This window comes from Eulemur rufifrons, chromosome 17 (assembly GCF_041146395.1).
Source record: "Eulemur rufifrons isolate Redbay chromosome 17, OSU_ERuf_1, whole genome shotgun sequence".
Lineage (NCBI taxonomy): Eukaryota > Metazoa > Chordata > Mammalia > Primates > Lemuridae > Eulemur > Eulemur rufifrons.
In genome coordinates this window covers 45,656,008-45,670,921 of record NC_090999.1, presented here as the reverse complement: position 1 = coordinate 45,670,921, position 14,914 = coordinate 45,656,008, and the positions used below count along the sequence as shown (strand labels likewise).

The window sequence follows — 14,914 nt, the reverse complement described above, 5'->3', positions numbered from 1 at the left end:
TGGGGCCGGGGCGGAGCCAGCCAAACGGAAGCTGCTGGAGTACCCAACCTATCACGTGGTGCCTGTTGGTACCGGAAGTGGAGTCTTTTCGGTGGCGGCTGTGTCACCCTGTTATCGTTTTAACTTGGATATTTTCTACACTACCTGGGAGGGGTCAGCGTTCGGATATGGTGTTTTGAGTTCGGAATGTGGTAGGTGTGTATGAGTGTGAAAGGCTTGGCCTTGTACCTGATCTCGCTTTCTGGTTTTTGCAAAAGAGCGCCCTGTCGCTATGGTTGCTATGGACACAAAGCCCGCGGTCTTGGGTACCAAGTCCTTAGGAGCTGGTCGAGAGCATTCTTAGTCCAATCCTTTTATGAAGAATCAGAACCAGGGAAACAAAATACAACTCAACTGAAACATGTGCTATGGAAGAGGCTCCTGGCCCTCAGTTTTCTATTCTGTAAGATGGAAATAATAGACTACCTCATAGGTGGGTGAGGATTAAATGAGTCATGCAGAAAGCTTAGACATAGTAAGTACTCAAATATTAGCTGTGATCTGTACCCAAACTCTTGATTATCATAAATTTTCATAACAAACAATTCCTTTATTCAACCAATATATAGTGAGTGTTTTCCATGTGCAAAGCACTTGTAGACTCTGAGAAGTCAGCAGGGAAGAAAACAAAAATCCCTGTTTTCCAATGAGAGGAGATAAAACAAGTCAAATATATTATGATACATAGTGATAAACGCCATAGAGATAGTAAAACAGGTAAGGGGGACAGGAAGAGGGAGAGGGATGAGGACCACTGTAGTTTTAAATAGGGTGGCAGAAGAAAGATATCACTGAAAAGCCACTAGAGGCCGGGCGCGGTGGCTCACGCCTGTAATCCTAGCACTCTGGGAGGCCGAGGCGGGTGGATCGCTCAAGGTCAGGAGTTCGAGACCAGCCTGAGCGAGACCCCGTCTCTACTAAAAATAGAAAGACATTATATGGACAACTAAAAATCTATATAGAAAAAATTAGCCGGGCATAGTGGCGCATGCCTGTAGTCCCAGCTACTCGGGAGGCTGAGGCAGTAGGATCGCTTAAGCCGAGGAGTCTGAGGTTGCTGTGAGCTAAGCTGACGCCACGGCACTCACTCTAGCCTGGGCAACAAAGTGAGACTCTGTCTCAACAAAAAAAAAAAAAAAAAAAAAAGAAAAGCCACTAGAGGGATTGGAGCAGACAAGCGATATGATCTGACTTGATGTTTTAAAAGGTTCACCCTGGTTGTTGAGAGAAACTAGACTTAGAGGGGCGAGGAAAATCAAGAAGACCTGTTAGAGAATTATTACAATAATCTAAATAGCTCTACTAGAGTGGTACGAGTTAAATTTCTAGCCAGTAAGATTTGCTGACAGGCTGGATATGAGTTGTGGGGAAAAAAGTATGATTCCAAGGTTCTGACCTGGAGCAACTGTCAACATGGAGATGTTTCCCCCTTTCTTTGCATTTGATGTTTGTATGAGTTGCACATCCTAATTTTCAGAGATATGTTGAAGAAGGCAGCAGAATACCAATGCCAGTAATTTAGTCAGGTGTTTTGTTTGTTTGTTTTTTTTTTTGACTCTGGAACCAGACTGTCTGCATCTGAATATTGACCCCATCACTATTCAATCACTAGATATGACTTGGGTAAATTACTTACTTTCTGTTCCTAGTTTCTTCCTCTGGAATTGGACCTACTCAAAGGATTGCTATAAGGTTTAAACGACTTCATACTTGAAAAACCCTTAGAATTATGTGTAACAGCCAAGTTACTCTTATTGTTTATAATCTTTCACCCTTGTCACTACTTGGGTCTAGGCAAAACTCTCAGACATTGCAGAAAACATACCATCTTTACCACTTACATTTCTTGATTGTGGCAAATCATACCCAGTGATGCATAGTGTCACATGACTTAAGTCAAAGTTTCTTCTGACATACCACTGTAACAGTAATTTAATCTCACTTGTCATAGAAATAAGCTAGTGAGCTAAATTTGATGGTATACCTGTGAGACTTGAGATTCCCAAGTGTGTTGTGGAATATAAGTTGTTAATAGTGTACTACACTGTGCTGCTGACAAGTAAATTCTTATTTGAGGACATTTAAAATAGGCTAATGAAGGCAGTGTTTAGATGATATTCTGGGGCAGTGAGGTCATTGCATATATCAAATACCACCAAGCATTTGCATAGCGTTTTAAAAGTTTACAAAGCACTTCCACACATCTTGTATTAGCCGGCTTCCATGATGAACATGATCCTTGCCTTCTGGTATTAATGCACATGAGTTGTCTTCTCCCACAACCAAGCAGGCTCTTCTGTGTGACCAATAGAATAGTGTGATTTCTAAGGGTAGATCATAAAAGGATACTGATCTGACTTGCACACTTGAATCATTTGCTCAGGGGGAAGCCAGCCATGTCATGATTTCACCAACAGCCCTGTGGATAGACTTACATGGAGACAAACCGAGGCCTCCTGCCAACAGTCAGCATCAACTTGCCAGCCATGTGAGTAAGCCACCTTGGAGGTGGATCAACCAGCCCCAGCCAAGCCCTCAGGTGACTGCAGCCTCAGACAGGTATCTGATTGCAATCTCTTGAGACACTCTGAGACAAAACTGCCCAGTGAAGCTGCTTCTGAATTCCTGACCCAGAGAAGCCAGAAGGTAGTGATTATTTGTGTTTTTAGTCACTTAATTTTGGGGTGATTTGTTACAAAATAATAGATAATATACTAATTTGATCTTGCCTATCACACTGTATAGTACCGGAGAGGAAAACTGATATTTGGACAAATTCAGCAATTTGCTGATGATTACATACATTTAAGTGCTTAACCCCTAAACCCCTAAATAAAAATACAGGCTGTTCAACTCTAAGCCTAGCCAGAATTCTTTCTACAACACTGTCCTCCTTGGGAGCTCATTTTGTGACAGCAGTTCCCACTGACATGCCTTTTTGTCATACCTATACTCACAAATTCTGTAACAGTGACATATTTTTTCATTTTGACTCTCATGGCAGCAGTAAAGTTGTAAAGACTGCCCTCAGATACACATCCACAGTTCCAATGTTAGGGTTTCTAACTGTTGTCCCACAGTATTACTCAAACCACTCTTCACTACCTGAACCCCCCAAAATAGCCATGGGTTTCCTTTTACTGAAATTAGGGGGAAAAAAGAGAATAGTGCTAGTTTTAAAGTAATTTTCCCAAATAAATTTTTTAAATAATAAAAAAAAATCATTTATTCTTCATAAGTCACCACAAGAGCTTATTGCTAGCATCAAACCCAAACTCGTCTCATATTTATGCTGGGCCACAGTACAGAATTTACAAGACAAGTAGATCAACTCTGGAGTAGTAGAAAAAAGTAAAGATTAACCCATAGGTACCTGGGCAAATAGAGAAACACTCAAAAAATAATTTTACCGTCTCTTGCTCATGAGCTACCCTTACTATTACAGATGACTTCTTTAAAGCATATTCTAGAAATCATTAAAGGTATGAAAGAGAATTTATTTAGCTTTGTGAGGCTTTACTTTCACAATATACATTTGCTTGGCACAGGAAAGCCCTATTAAAGTTTCAGAAGTTGCTTGATTAGGTAAATATTTAGTTTGATTTTATGAGGCTTTTAGACATTAAGTTTGAGAATGTTAATGGTTATCAGAATTTCCATACATGATCATAATCAAAACAGTAAAATAAACCAAAGAACAAACCTCAACACCCCCAAAACATAATAAATTGCAATTTCTAGTGAAACATTTATGCCTATGCTATATTCATTTTTTCCTGACAAATGCCCTTCAGGAATCCTATGCTATGTTCATTTTGATTGCTTATTTTCCACTTTATACTCTTTGACTGTTTTGAATATAGGTTACAAATAATCTTTTGTGTCATTTCCTCAGTCTTTTTTTTTTTTTTTTTGAGACAGGGACTTGCTCTTTTGCCTATACTAGAATGCAGTGACTCAATCATAGCTCACTGCAACCTCAAATTCCTGGGCTCAAGTGATCCTCCTGCCTCAGCCTCCCAGATAGCTGGGACTATAGGCACACTACCATGGCCATCTAATTTTTTAAATTTTTTGTAGAGATGGGGTCTCACTATGTTGCCCAGGCTGGTGTCAAACTTCTGGCCTCAAGTGATCCACGTGCCTCAGCCTCCCAAAGTGCTAGGATTATAGGTGTTAACCACCGTGCCTGGCCTCCTTAGTCTTAATAACTTAGTCACCTGTTTTACCTTGGCTATATTTTTATCACTTAGAGTAGGATATGCTTATTAAGCCAGTTATACTCCAGTAAACTTGTGAATGAAAAAATGTTAGAGAATTAAGAACAAGTAATGGATTAAGAACAAGAGGATTAAGAACAAGTAATTATTTCACTGATCCTTATCCAATGTCAGGAAAATCATGTCCCTAAAACAGCAATTCTGCCTGATAAATTCTATGTTTAAACAGAAACAGCAAGAAAAGTGAATTTATGGGAAGCCTATGATACTTTACTAGACACTGTGTGCTTTTACTAGTTCAACACTGGTAATATTTGATAATCAAGAGTAAATAGGCTAACATTTAAAAATGTATACTTTAATAAGTATAAAGTATATATACAATTAATTAGGTAAGCTTGTGGAGAAGCTGACCAAGATACATAAATTAGGAGATACAAGTGTCCATCTAAATTTTCTATATCTCATTTTTTTACAGAATATTTATTAAAGTTGCTTAATACACAATTTCTCATTTTTCACTTTAGAAGTCATTTATTGTAAAGATAATTCTTTTGTCTGATGACAAACAGCAGCCACAGTGATTACTCTGGACCTCCACGCTGAAAAGGAAAAAATAAAGCAGTATGATTAGATACTAAGTTGACACAGTAAATGTTTTTCATGGCCACTTTACACAATTTTGAGCAAATAATCTTTAGTTTTTTAAAAATAATTTTGGGTTTTCCCTACCTTTTGGGTACTCATATCGATTGTTATAAACATAGTTCAGACTGGAAGGGACTCAAGGTTGACCTAAATCGGAGGTCCTCAAATTTCTTGGTCTCAGAAGCTCTTTACACTCTGAAAAATTATTGAGGACCCAGGGAGCTGTTTTTCGTTTCTATCTACTGTTATTGATATATCATGCAGATTTACTGAGGGGTCTGACTATGGTTTGTTTCTCACAGCCCTGGCCTACCTGATGATCTGTCTTAGCTATGACCACAACTTGACAAGACAATGGGAAAAACATGTAAATCAGCAAATGAAATTGCAAAGCCAAAATGTTATAGTGTTTTGCACAGTCTTACGATAAAGCACAACAACATACTTGGATAAATTCAATTTCTTCTTGAGACACAAGTTTCCTTCTATATTTCTGAGGCAATGTTTTTATTATTTCTGCAGTGTCTGGTGGACCCTGATACATCAGCAAATCTGGTGATTTACTTCCCTTAGAATGCTGGGAAATTGCAGAAGAGTGAGATGGTAGCCCTGCTGATCTCAAAGCTTCTGATACTGAAATTAAAAAGAAAAAATCTAATTAGAGAAATTGTTCAGGTGTCTTAAAATACTATTTTGAGTTATCTACTATTGAATAAGCAAGTCATTCTTCAAATCAAGTAATTCTTCAAATAATTCTTGAAGTATTATAATTCTAAGAGGTAAATACTGTAGAGTAACTCAGATGGCTGTATATAATTTCATAAAAATTTTTTTTTTCCTGGAGATAGGGTCTTACTCTGTTGCCCAGGCTGGAGTACAGTGGTGTTATCATAGCTCACAGTAGCCTCAAACTCCTGGGCTCGAGCAATCCTCCCACCTCAGCCTCCCCAGTAGCTGGGGCACACCACCATGCCCAGCTAATTTTTGTATTTTTTCTAGAGACAAGGTCTCACTATATTGCTCAGGCTGGTTTTGAACTCCTAGGCTCATGTGATCCTCCCACCTGGGCTTCCCAAAGTGCTAGGATTACAGGTGTGAGTCACCATGCCTGGCCCATAAAGTTGTTTTTAAAACAAATAAGGAAGTAGGGTTTTGTGTTTTTTTTTTTTTTTTTCAAGTTTATTGATTTATTTTATTTTTAGAGACAGGGTCTTACTTTGTTGCCCAGGCTGTTCTCAAACTCCTGGAGTCAAGTGATCATCTCATCTCAGCCTCTTGAGTGGCTAAGACTATAGGCATCCGACTAGGAGGTAGTTTTAAATAAGTGAATTACTAAAATGAACAAGTTTGTAATGTAATGAAATTTCTAGTTAGTGGAGTTCAACCCATATGGGTAACCTACACTATGTAAGTTTTTGTCATGTAAGCCCACATAGGCCAACACACGGTCAAGTTTACAGGTAATATCTTACAATGGGGAATAAGAAAGTTGGTAAATGTACCTTTATACTTGTTAATCTTAATTCTTCAATAGCTAAAATAAGTTTAAAATACCCCTATAAAATATGTTAAATTTCTCCCTTAACTAAAGATCAAGTATCCAGAGAGGCACAGAGGATCTGGTTAAAAAAAAAAAAAAAAAAGAAAGAAAAAGCATCAGAGAAAAACAGAACCCTTTCAGAATCTTCTATTAATTTACAGGTATTTTATAGTGAATAATTGCTAAGGACTGAGGCAATCCAAATATTATTTACTGACTGAATGAATAGCTAAATGAGTGAATGAAGGAAAAGAAGGTTGGCTGGGAGGAAAATACAGGAATGACTGAGTCTTACATTTTATGAAACTAAATATATATAGGAATGGTTATTATTCCTCACAATCTCTGCAAATGTAAGCATGGGGGAATCTTCTAAAGGACAGGAGAGGAGAAAGGGTAGGATAAAAATTCTCCCATATTGACTCAACGTCACTAAAAATTCAGAGACATCTACTGTTGAATCACTACCTTTAAAATTAGGGGTAATAAAAAGTTAATTTCTACTTGCATGTGATGTAGGGTACCATTTTGATCTAAGCTACAATAGTCTGTCTGTAAAATGAGAAATACTGCCTATAATAAGATATAATATTCATTTATAAATATACATGTACATAATTTTTTTTAAAAAAAATCTCAGTAAAATACAATTTACCATTGGGTTTAGGATTGTCTCTTCTGTCAGGAAATCTTATTAAAGGAGTGTGTGGCTTGACTACCTAGAGGAAAAATAAAATGCATGAAAAAAATAACTTCATTAATTGTAAAAGAAATGATCTACTAAACTTCATAAATAGATACCTTTGTTAAAATAAGTTACCATTTGACAGCAACTTTCAATTGTACTTTTCCCAACCAAAAAAGCTGGTCTGTGAATTATTAACTTGTGTATTCATATCTTTGTACTTGATATATCACAAGTCCTTTTACTGTACTGTCAGCTAACCTCGAAACAACTCAATGAAGACAATGACATGGATTTTATGTTGCATAACTTGTAACAGATTGGTAAGAAAACAATTGGAAGTTTCCTGACTTGTATCAAGTGTTGTTTCCCTACTATGTTAATACCTAACAGTTTAGAATAGGATAAAAAGCAATCATACTGAAGATTTAAAAATGCTTTTTCTGACCACAAAAGTAACATGTTCTGTGTAAAAAATTTGGAAAAATGCAGAAAAGCACACAGAAAATACCATTAAAACCTACATAAAACAGATTAAAAGTTGTGGTAGCTCTTTTAGTCTTTTTCCTATACTCACAGAAATATGTTTTTAGAATAATGTTTTCATAATATATTTGAAAAGTATTAACATTTTTATCCATAAAATTCAAGACAGTGGTATAGAGGACCTTAAATGGACCTATTAGTATAAGAACTTCTGAATATACAGTGCTAAGAATCTAATGAACAAAGTACTATTTTCAACTAAAGTAATCTATAAATTGCTATGTAACTAATGAGACTGAGGTGTATTATCTGTAATATATTTGTATGTATGTACTCCAAATAATGCATTTTATATGGATGGGCACATTAGTAAATAGGCTCGTTAGGACTGGCCTGAAAATTCACCCCTGTAATTCTGCTGCCATGAGAAAATGCTGGAATATTTTCTCTCACTTGGCATAAAAACATGTTTAAAAGATCTCTGTATGTGTCTGCATGTGTGTGTCTCTCTCGTAACTGTTTCTTCGCTTTCATAGCCAATCTTCTTAAAAGAATGTTCTATCTATCCTACTGTCACTCCCCTATTTAAAAGTTTGAAAAATGTTTCACAGCTTTCAGGATAAATTTCAAACTCTTACTTGGCACTTACAAGACCCATCATGATCTGGCCTCTCCTTCCCTCTCCAGCCTCATTCCCCACCACTGTCTTATGTACCTGTTACTCCAGGTATTCTGAAGTACTTTTCATTTCCCTACTTTACCATGTTGTTTCTGTCCTCATTCCATCTAGAGCTCATGTCCTCTGCCAGGAACTCTCTCTTCTATCTCACCCCATTTCCATGCCTATCCTTCAAAACAAAGCAAATGTCATTCTTCTCTAAGAACCTTGCCCCGATTCCAAAATCTGATTTAAAAACTCCTCCTTTGTGTTCCCATGGCATCCTGAACAGATCTCTCTCAAGAATCTTTTCAGAGGACAAATGAGCCAATGATTACAGGAGAGAGCTAAACTCCTGGAAAGGCAGAGTAAGAAAATTAAGCACTTCTGCAGCAGTATAATAATTCTTGATATGCTCATCTGACAACTTCAACAGTAATATAGCAACCTTATTTCATCATCCCCTTTCCCCATTAAACAAACTCCATATATTGCCCATATATCTTATCCCCTCTCATCTGTTAATACCTTCCATATGTATCATTGACAAGGATTCTTGTTAAATCATAACCCCAATGCATTTTTTTTACAATTTGAAGACAATCACTCTTTATTAACTGACCAGAATACAAAAATAATCAGGGTGGACATCCTTCTAATAAGCCTGTTGATCTGGTCTTTGTTCAGGTGAACCCCAGTACTTTTACCACACCAATAAAGTTAACAATAATTCTCTACTATCAGCTAATATTTAACTTATGCTCAAACTTCCCTGTCTCAAACTTATCTTTTTAAAGAGAAAAAAATGAAAAACTTAATGATTCAGAAATAAATCAGCGAAACTTCATGATTTAGAAATTTTCAATGTCAGTAGGTAACATATTAATCAAGGAAGCCAGGTAAGATTTGAGGGACTCATACCAAGATTTTTTACTTAGGCATAGAATGTAAGCCACGAATCGTAAAATCTTCCCTGGTGGTTAATTTGGAAGCCTACTAAATGTGACCTATAGGTTATTATTTAAAAAAAAAAAAAGTAAGATAACTTCCAAATCTATAGATACTCTTGGGTTTTTCTTTTTAGTTTTAAAAGCATTTTTAAAAATCAGGAATAGACTATTTATAACTGTGATTTGTTGAACAGCAGCATGCATAGATGTTTGTGATTGTAGGGAACTCCAAACTTTTTCTCTGAGGGTTCAGTAATTGAGTCTGTTGAAATAAACTGACAATAAAAAAATAAAGAGAAACAACTCCAACTGTATATTAGTTGGATAATGTACCTAAGAGGGAAAAAAAGGAGCTGATTAAAGTAAGTTTTGTACATAGTGCTTGGACTATATACCAACACGCTAAAGGCAAAATTACAAAGAAATTTTGAACTTTTTACTTGGCAGGTTGGCTGCTGATAGTTGCAATAGCTCTTCTGAAACCATTTTGTATATATTGTAGGGTTGAGTAAATGAGTGTGTGTATATATACACACACACACACACACACACACACACAGATGTTTTTCCCTGAGAAAGAAAGAAAATACAGATATGAGATAGAGAAGGAAGGATGATGTGGTGTTAAGATTGCAATTAGAGAGGTCAGTATGAATTCATGATAAACACCATGCATTTATTCAACCAGTCCCCTAGTAATGGACGTTTGGATTGTTTCTAGTCTTTCTTTTATTACAAATAATGCCATAAAATGAATACCCTAGTACTCTTCTTCGTCAGTGTGTTTGTGGGATAAATTCCTAGGGATTGCTAGGTCAAAGGGTGAAAACAATTTTTTGAGATATTGCCAGATTTGCCTCACAGCCTTGTCAACAGACCAGGTTATCCAACTTGTGGGGTATTTTTAGAAATCTAATGGGTGAAAAATGTTAGCTCCATGTAGTTTTTAAAAATTTTTTATATATTTCTATTTTTTTTTTAAAGAGATGGGGTCTTGCTATGTTGCCCAGGCTAGACTTGAACTGGACTAAAGCAATCCTCCAGCCTCAGCCTCCCAAGTAGCTGCAACTAGAGGTGTGTACCACCATGCCCAGCTACTGCATGTAGTTTTAATTTTCATTTCTGTTGTTATGAATGAGGCTGACCATCTATTCAGATGGTTAAGGGCCATTTTTATGTCTTCATCTATGAGGTGTATGTTCAAAGCTCTTGTGTATTTTTCTACGCTTACAGGTTCTTTATGAAGTATAGCTATTAACTCTTTATTACAAATTTTTTTTTTTTTTTTTGCAACAGGATCTTGCAGTCACCCTGGGTAGAATGCAGTGGCATCATCATAGCTCACTGCAACCTCAAACTTCTGGGCACAAGCGATCCTCCTGCTTCAGCCTCCCAAGTAGCTGGGACTATTGGTGGGTGCCACAATGCCTGGCCAACTTTCCTATTTTTAGTAGAGACAGGGTCTCACTCTTGCTCAAGCTGGTCTCAAACTTCTGACCTGAAACAATCCTCCTGCCTCGGCCTCCCAAAGTACTAGGATTTCTTTCTTTAAGATATGGATCAACAACGAAATTCTAAGCTCTGTGTCTGTCTTGTTGGCACTGTAGTCCCAGCGCACTGACCATAGGCCTGACACAGAGTTAGTCAATAAATTTTGCCAATGTTATATGTAATTATTACATAATATTAGCACATACTGCTTTGTATTCTGAATACGTAAGTACTGGTCTTTGTTCCCCTGTTAGAAGGGCACAGACGATTCCTCACTGTATATCTCACAGTTTCTTTGTTTGCATATATCAGTAGATCAGTACCAAGTTCTTTATTATTACTGTGTATTATTCTCTTTTAAAAGTACTACAATTTGCTTGTCTAATAATGGGCATATAGATCGTTTCTGGTTTAGGGGCTATTATAAATAAAGCTATTAACTTTTTTTTTTTCCTATGAACTTTTTTTTTTTAAAATAAAGACAGGGTTTATCTCTGTTACCCAGGCTGGAACTCCTGGCCTCAAGTGATCCTCCAGCCTCTGTATCCCAAAGTGCCGGGATTACAGGCATGAGCAATCATACCTGGCAGTATCAAGTCTTTTACCCATTTTTAAATTGGACAATTATTGATATAAATGGTTATATATTATGGATACCAGACCTTTGTGAGATAGTCTCTCTGTCCCTACGGAATCTTTAATTAGTTAATGCTCAATTAGTCAGGATCATTTATTGCAATGAGACCAAAGACCGGGAACTAGGATTGCATTCAGACAATTTAAGAAATTTAGGTCTTTTAAAAGATGTACTTGTGCAAAGGGAAATGCACTTCTCATATCAAGGCTAAAAGTGAATCATAAAATAATACCCTTTAAGGGTTGAAAGACTATATAAACCAACCACAAAAGTGGAAGTTGTGTCCATTTAAATACCAATTTTACCTCTCCTATTTATTAGTAAGTTAGAGACTACAGCTGGAGAAGCAAAAATAAAAGCTGTGGGAGTTAGTAGTTGATATCCGGATTAACAATAATTTTATTCTAGCTGTCTAAACCCAGGATAAAAAGGCTTGGGAAACAAACCCTAAAACATATACTAGAGTTAACCTTAAATGTATTTTTCTATTCCCCCCATCCGGGAATAACGCTTGGAGCCAGTTATCTGGCCATTCTCAAGACCTTGAAGGGACACTGGGTCACATCCAGGGTTCGCTTCCTTCCACGCCCCGCTACCGCCTTCCTTCGGATTGGCTGATCCGGGCCATCTCAAACTGTACTAGACGGTGATTGGCCATTGCCAGGCCAGGCCAGGCTAGCCCTGAGACTCAGAAGAACGAGGACAGGGAGGAGGAGTCCAAGGCAGTATGTACAGTACCTACCTGCCGAGGTGGTTCACTGCCGCCGCCAGGCTCGAACCCACAGCTCCAGACCCCATCGCACTGCCCGACCCAAAGGGCTCAAGGTCCCATTCTCACATAAACCCCTGTGCGCCGCCGCTAGCCCTGCTCAGGGCCGCGGTCACCGCCACCGCCTTTCCTCCCCAACGCGGTTGCTAGAGTCAGCACCATCCCTACCGCCCAAGCTGCAGAAAGCCGACCAAATCTCTTTACCTGGACGACCCTGCTGGCAGACGCCATCTTGCTGCCCATCATGACCCCCGAGAAGGGGCAGCTTCCGGGGCGCAAGCGAGCCGCGGTGATAGCAGGAGCCGTGGGCAGCTGGGGGCGGGACCTCCCCGGGACGTCACGGGGGACGGGCCAGCGGGGCTCACGCTGGATCCGCCCCCGTCCGGGACTGGCCCCACCCCTGCGTCGGCCCCGCCCAACCCCCTTCCCGCCGGGAAACTGACGCACGTGCTTCCTATTGTTCGGTTTTGCTTGCGAAGGTTTATGATGTTGGATTTGTTTTTCTCATCAGCCTATGTTATCTAGGGCCTTTCTTTTCCAGACAGCCAGTTTCGGCATAGTTCAAAATTTTATCTGAAACCAAATAAGTAATACATGCCCTGTAGCTTTTTAAAATGAACACTCTTGTTAAAACTTGGGAGCTAGCAGCAACCTCAGAAACAACAGTTAATTCTTTAAGGGTCACACCAGATTCCCTTGCTGATTGGCATTGCTTGATTTCAGTTTCTGTTTTCTCCACCATTCATGACTCCTGATATTGAACTGCTTCTGCTTCAAGTTTGAGAGAAATAAAAAATTCAAACGTAAGCCTGCCATATCATTGTTCCAAAGTTACATTAAATCCTGTAGTAAGTGTTAATGCTTACGTTGTTATAATTTTTTCTTTTCTTTTTGTTACCTTGAGACGACTCAGTGCTTTAACGTTGTTATAATTTTCTTTTTTTTTTTTTTTTTTTTTTTTTTTTTTTTTTTTGAGACAGAGTCTCACTCTGTTGCCCAGGCTAGAGTGAGTGCCGTGGCGTCAGCCTAGCTCACAGCAACCTCAAACTCCTGAGCTCAAGCGATCCTCCTGTCTCAGCCTCCCGAGTAGCTGGGACTACAGGCATGCACCACCATGCCCGGCTAATTTTTTCTATATATATTTTTAGCTGTCCATATAATTTCTTTCTATTTTTAGTAGAGATGGGGTCTCGCTCTTGCTCAGGCTGGTCTCGAACTCCTGAGCTCAAACGATCCGCCCACCTCGGCCTCCCAGAGTGCTAGGATTACAGGCGTGAGCCACCGCGCCCGGCCCAACGTTGTTATAATTTTCAAACTCCTGACCTCGAGCAATCCACCGGCCTGGGCCTCCCAGAGTGCTAGGATTACAGGCGTGAACCACCTTGTCCGGCCTATGTTGTTTTAATTTTCAATACACAACGTGTGACCATTTAACATAACTTTTAGGTAATATAGCCTTAAGCTATGGTAAATATTTAGAGTGACCATTGTTTTGAAGATATAGGTCAGTGGTTTCTAAATCAGGGGAGCTTTTATGAAGTATTTACTGAGCCCAAATATGGGCTGTTCTGATTCTGTATGTTTGTATGTAGACAAGCCCATAAACGTGTTTTTAAAAAGCTTTCAAAACTTGTTTTAGTAGCACATATTCTAAAATTAGACCGATAAAGTGATTAGTCAAAGGACATTAACATGCAGTTCACGGAAAAAGAAATACAAATGTCCCTTAAAAATATTTAAAAACATTCAACCTTACTCATTTTTTTTTTTTTTTTTAATTTGAAACAGGGTCTTTGTCACCCAGGCTAGAGTGCAGTGGCGTCATCATAGCTCCATAGCTCACTGCAACCTCAAACTCCTGGGGGCAAGGGATCCTCCTACCTCAACCTCCCAAGGAGCTGGTACTACAGGCAGCTCCACCATGCCTGGCTAATTTTTCCATTTTTTGTAGAGATGGGTCTTGCTCTTGTTCAGGCTGGTCTCGAACTCTTGTCAACCTTACTCATTCTAAGAAAAATTTAAACTACACTGAAACACTATTTTCATCCATCAAATTGGTAAACATGTGACTTGGACAACACACTCTGGGGAGACGGTGGGAATAGAGGCACTCACCTATATTGTTACTGGGAGGAAAAGATGGTACAACCTCTATGTAGGGCAATTTGGTAATTTTAAAATGCAAAAGTACTGATTTATCTTTTCACCTAGCATTTTTACTTCTGGGAATTTATCTTACAGGTATACCTGCACACATTGGAAATTGCGAAGATAAAAGATTATCAAAACATTCTTTTTGTTAGCAAAAACTTGGAGATTTTAAGTGTTCATAAAGAGAATTGGCAAAAAAACCATAGTATATCCCCACAATGTGATATTATGTAACTGATAACAAGAAAGGAAGAATGAGGAAGCTCTCTCTATATAATGGAAAACTCTCCTGGATATAGGTTAAGTGAAAAAAGCAAGGTGCAGGAGTACGTATATTGTATATAGTGTGTGTATATAGTATGCTACCTTTTGTAAAAGAAAGCGATAAAAACAAGGCAGCTTATTTGTATTATATTGTATTTGCATAAGGAAGCAGGATACTCAGTGTGATAGAGTACTAACCAAATATTGTCAACCTCAACTGAAGTTAGGTTGTGAGATCACTCGACTAGTTCTTACCAATGGCTCCTGAGCAAAAGTGACACATGTAACTTTCAGACTAAGGTAGTTAAGAGCCATGGCCTTCTCTGTCCCGTTGCCGTGATCAGGGGCCTATGGGATCCAGATGGTGAAACTTCAA

The 14,914-nt window shown here is 38.4% G+C and overlaps 1 protein-coding gene across 1 annotated transcript; it reads right to left on the bottom strand.

Annotated features, from left to right (window-relative positions):
• Positions 1–4,647: 4,647 nt before the first annotated feature.
• KGD4 (alpha-ketoglutarate dehydrogenase subunit 4) lies at positions 4,648–12,440 on the bottom strand. Its single transcript, XM_069492349.1, has 4 exons — positions 12,328–12,440; positions 7,103–7,166; positions 5,353–5,540; positions 4,648–4,861 (listed from the first exon to the last, which is right to left on the bottom strand). The coding sequence occupies exons 1-4, from the start codon at positions 12,367–12,369 to the stop codon at positions 4,844–4,846; spliced, it is 312 nt and encodes a 103-aa protein (XP_069348450.1). The 5' UTR covers positions 12,370–12,440; the 3' UTR covers positions 4,648–4,843.
• Between the last annotated feature and the right edge of the window lie 2,474 nt (positions 12,441–14,914).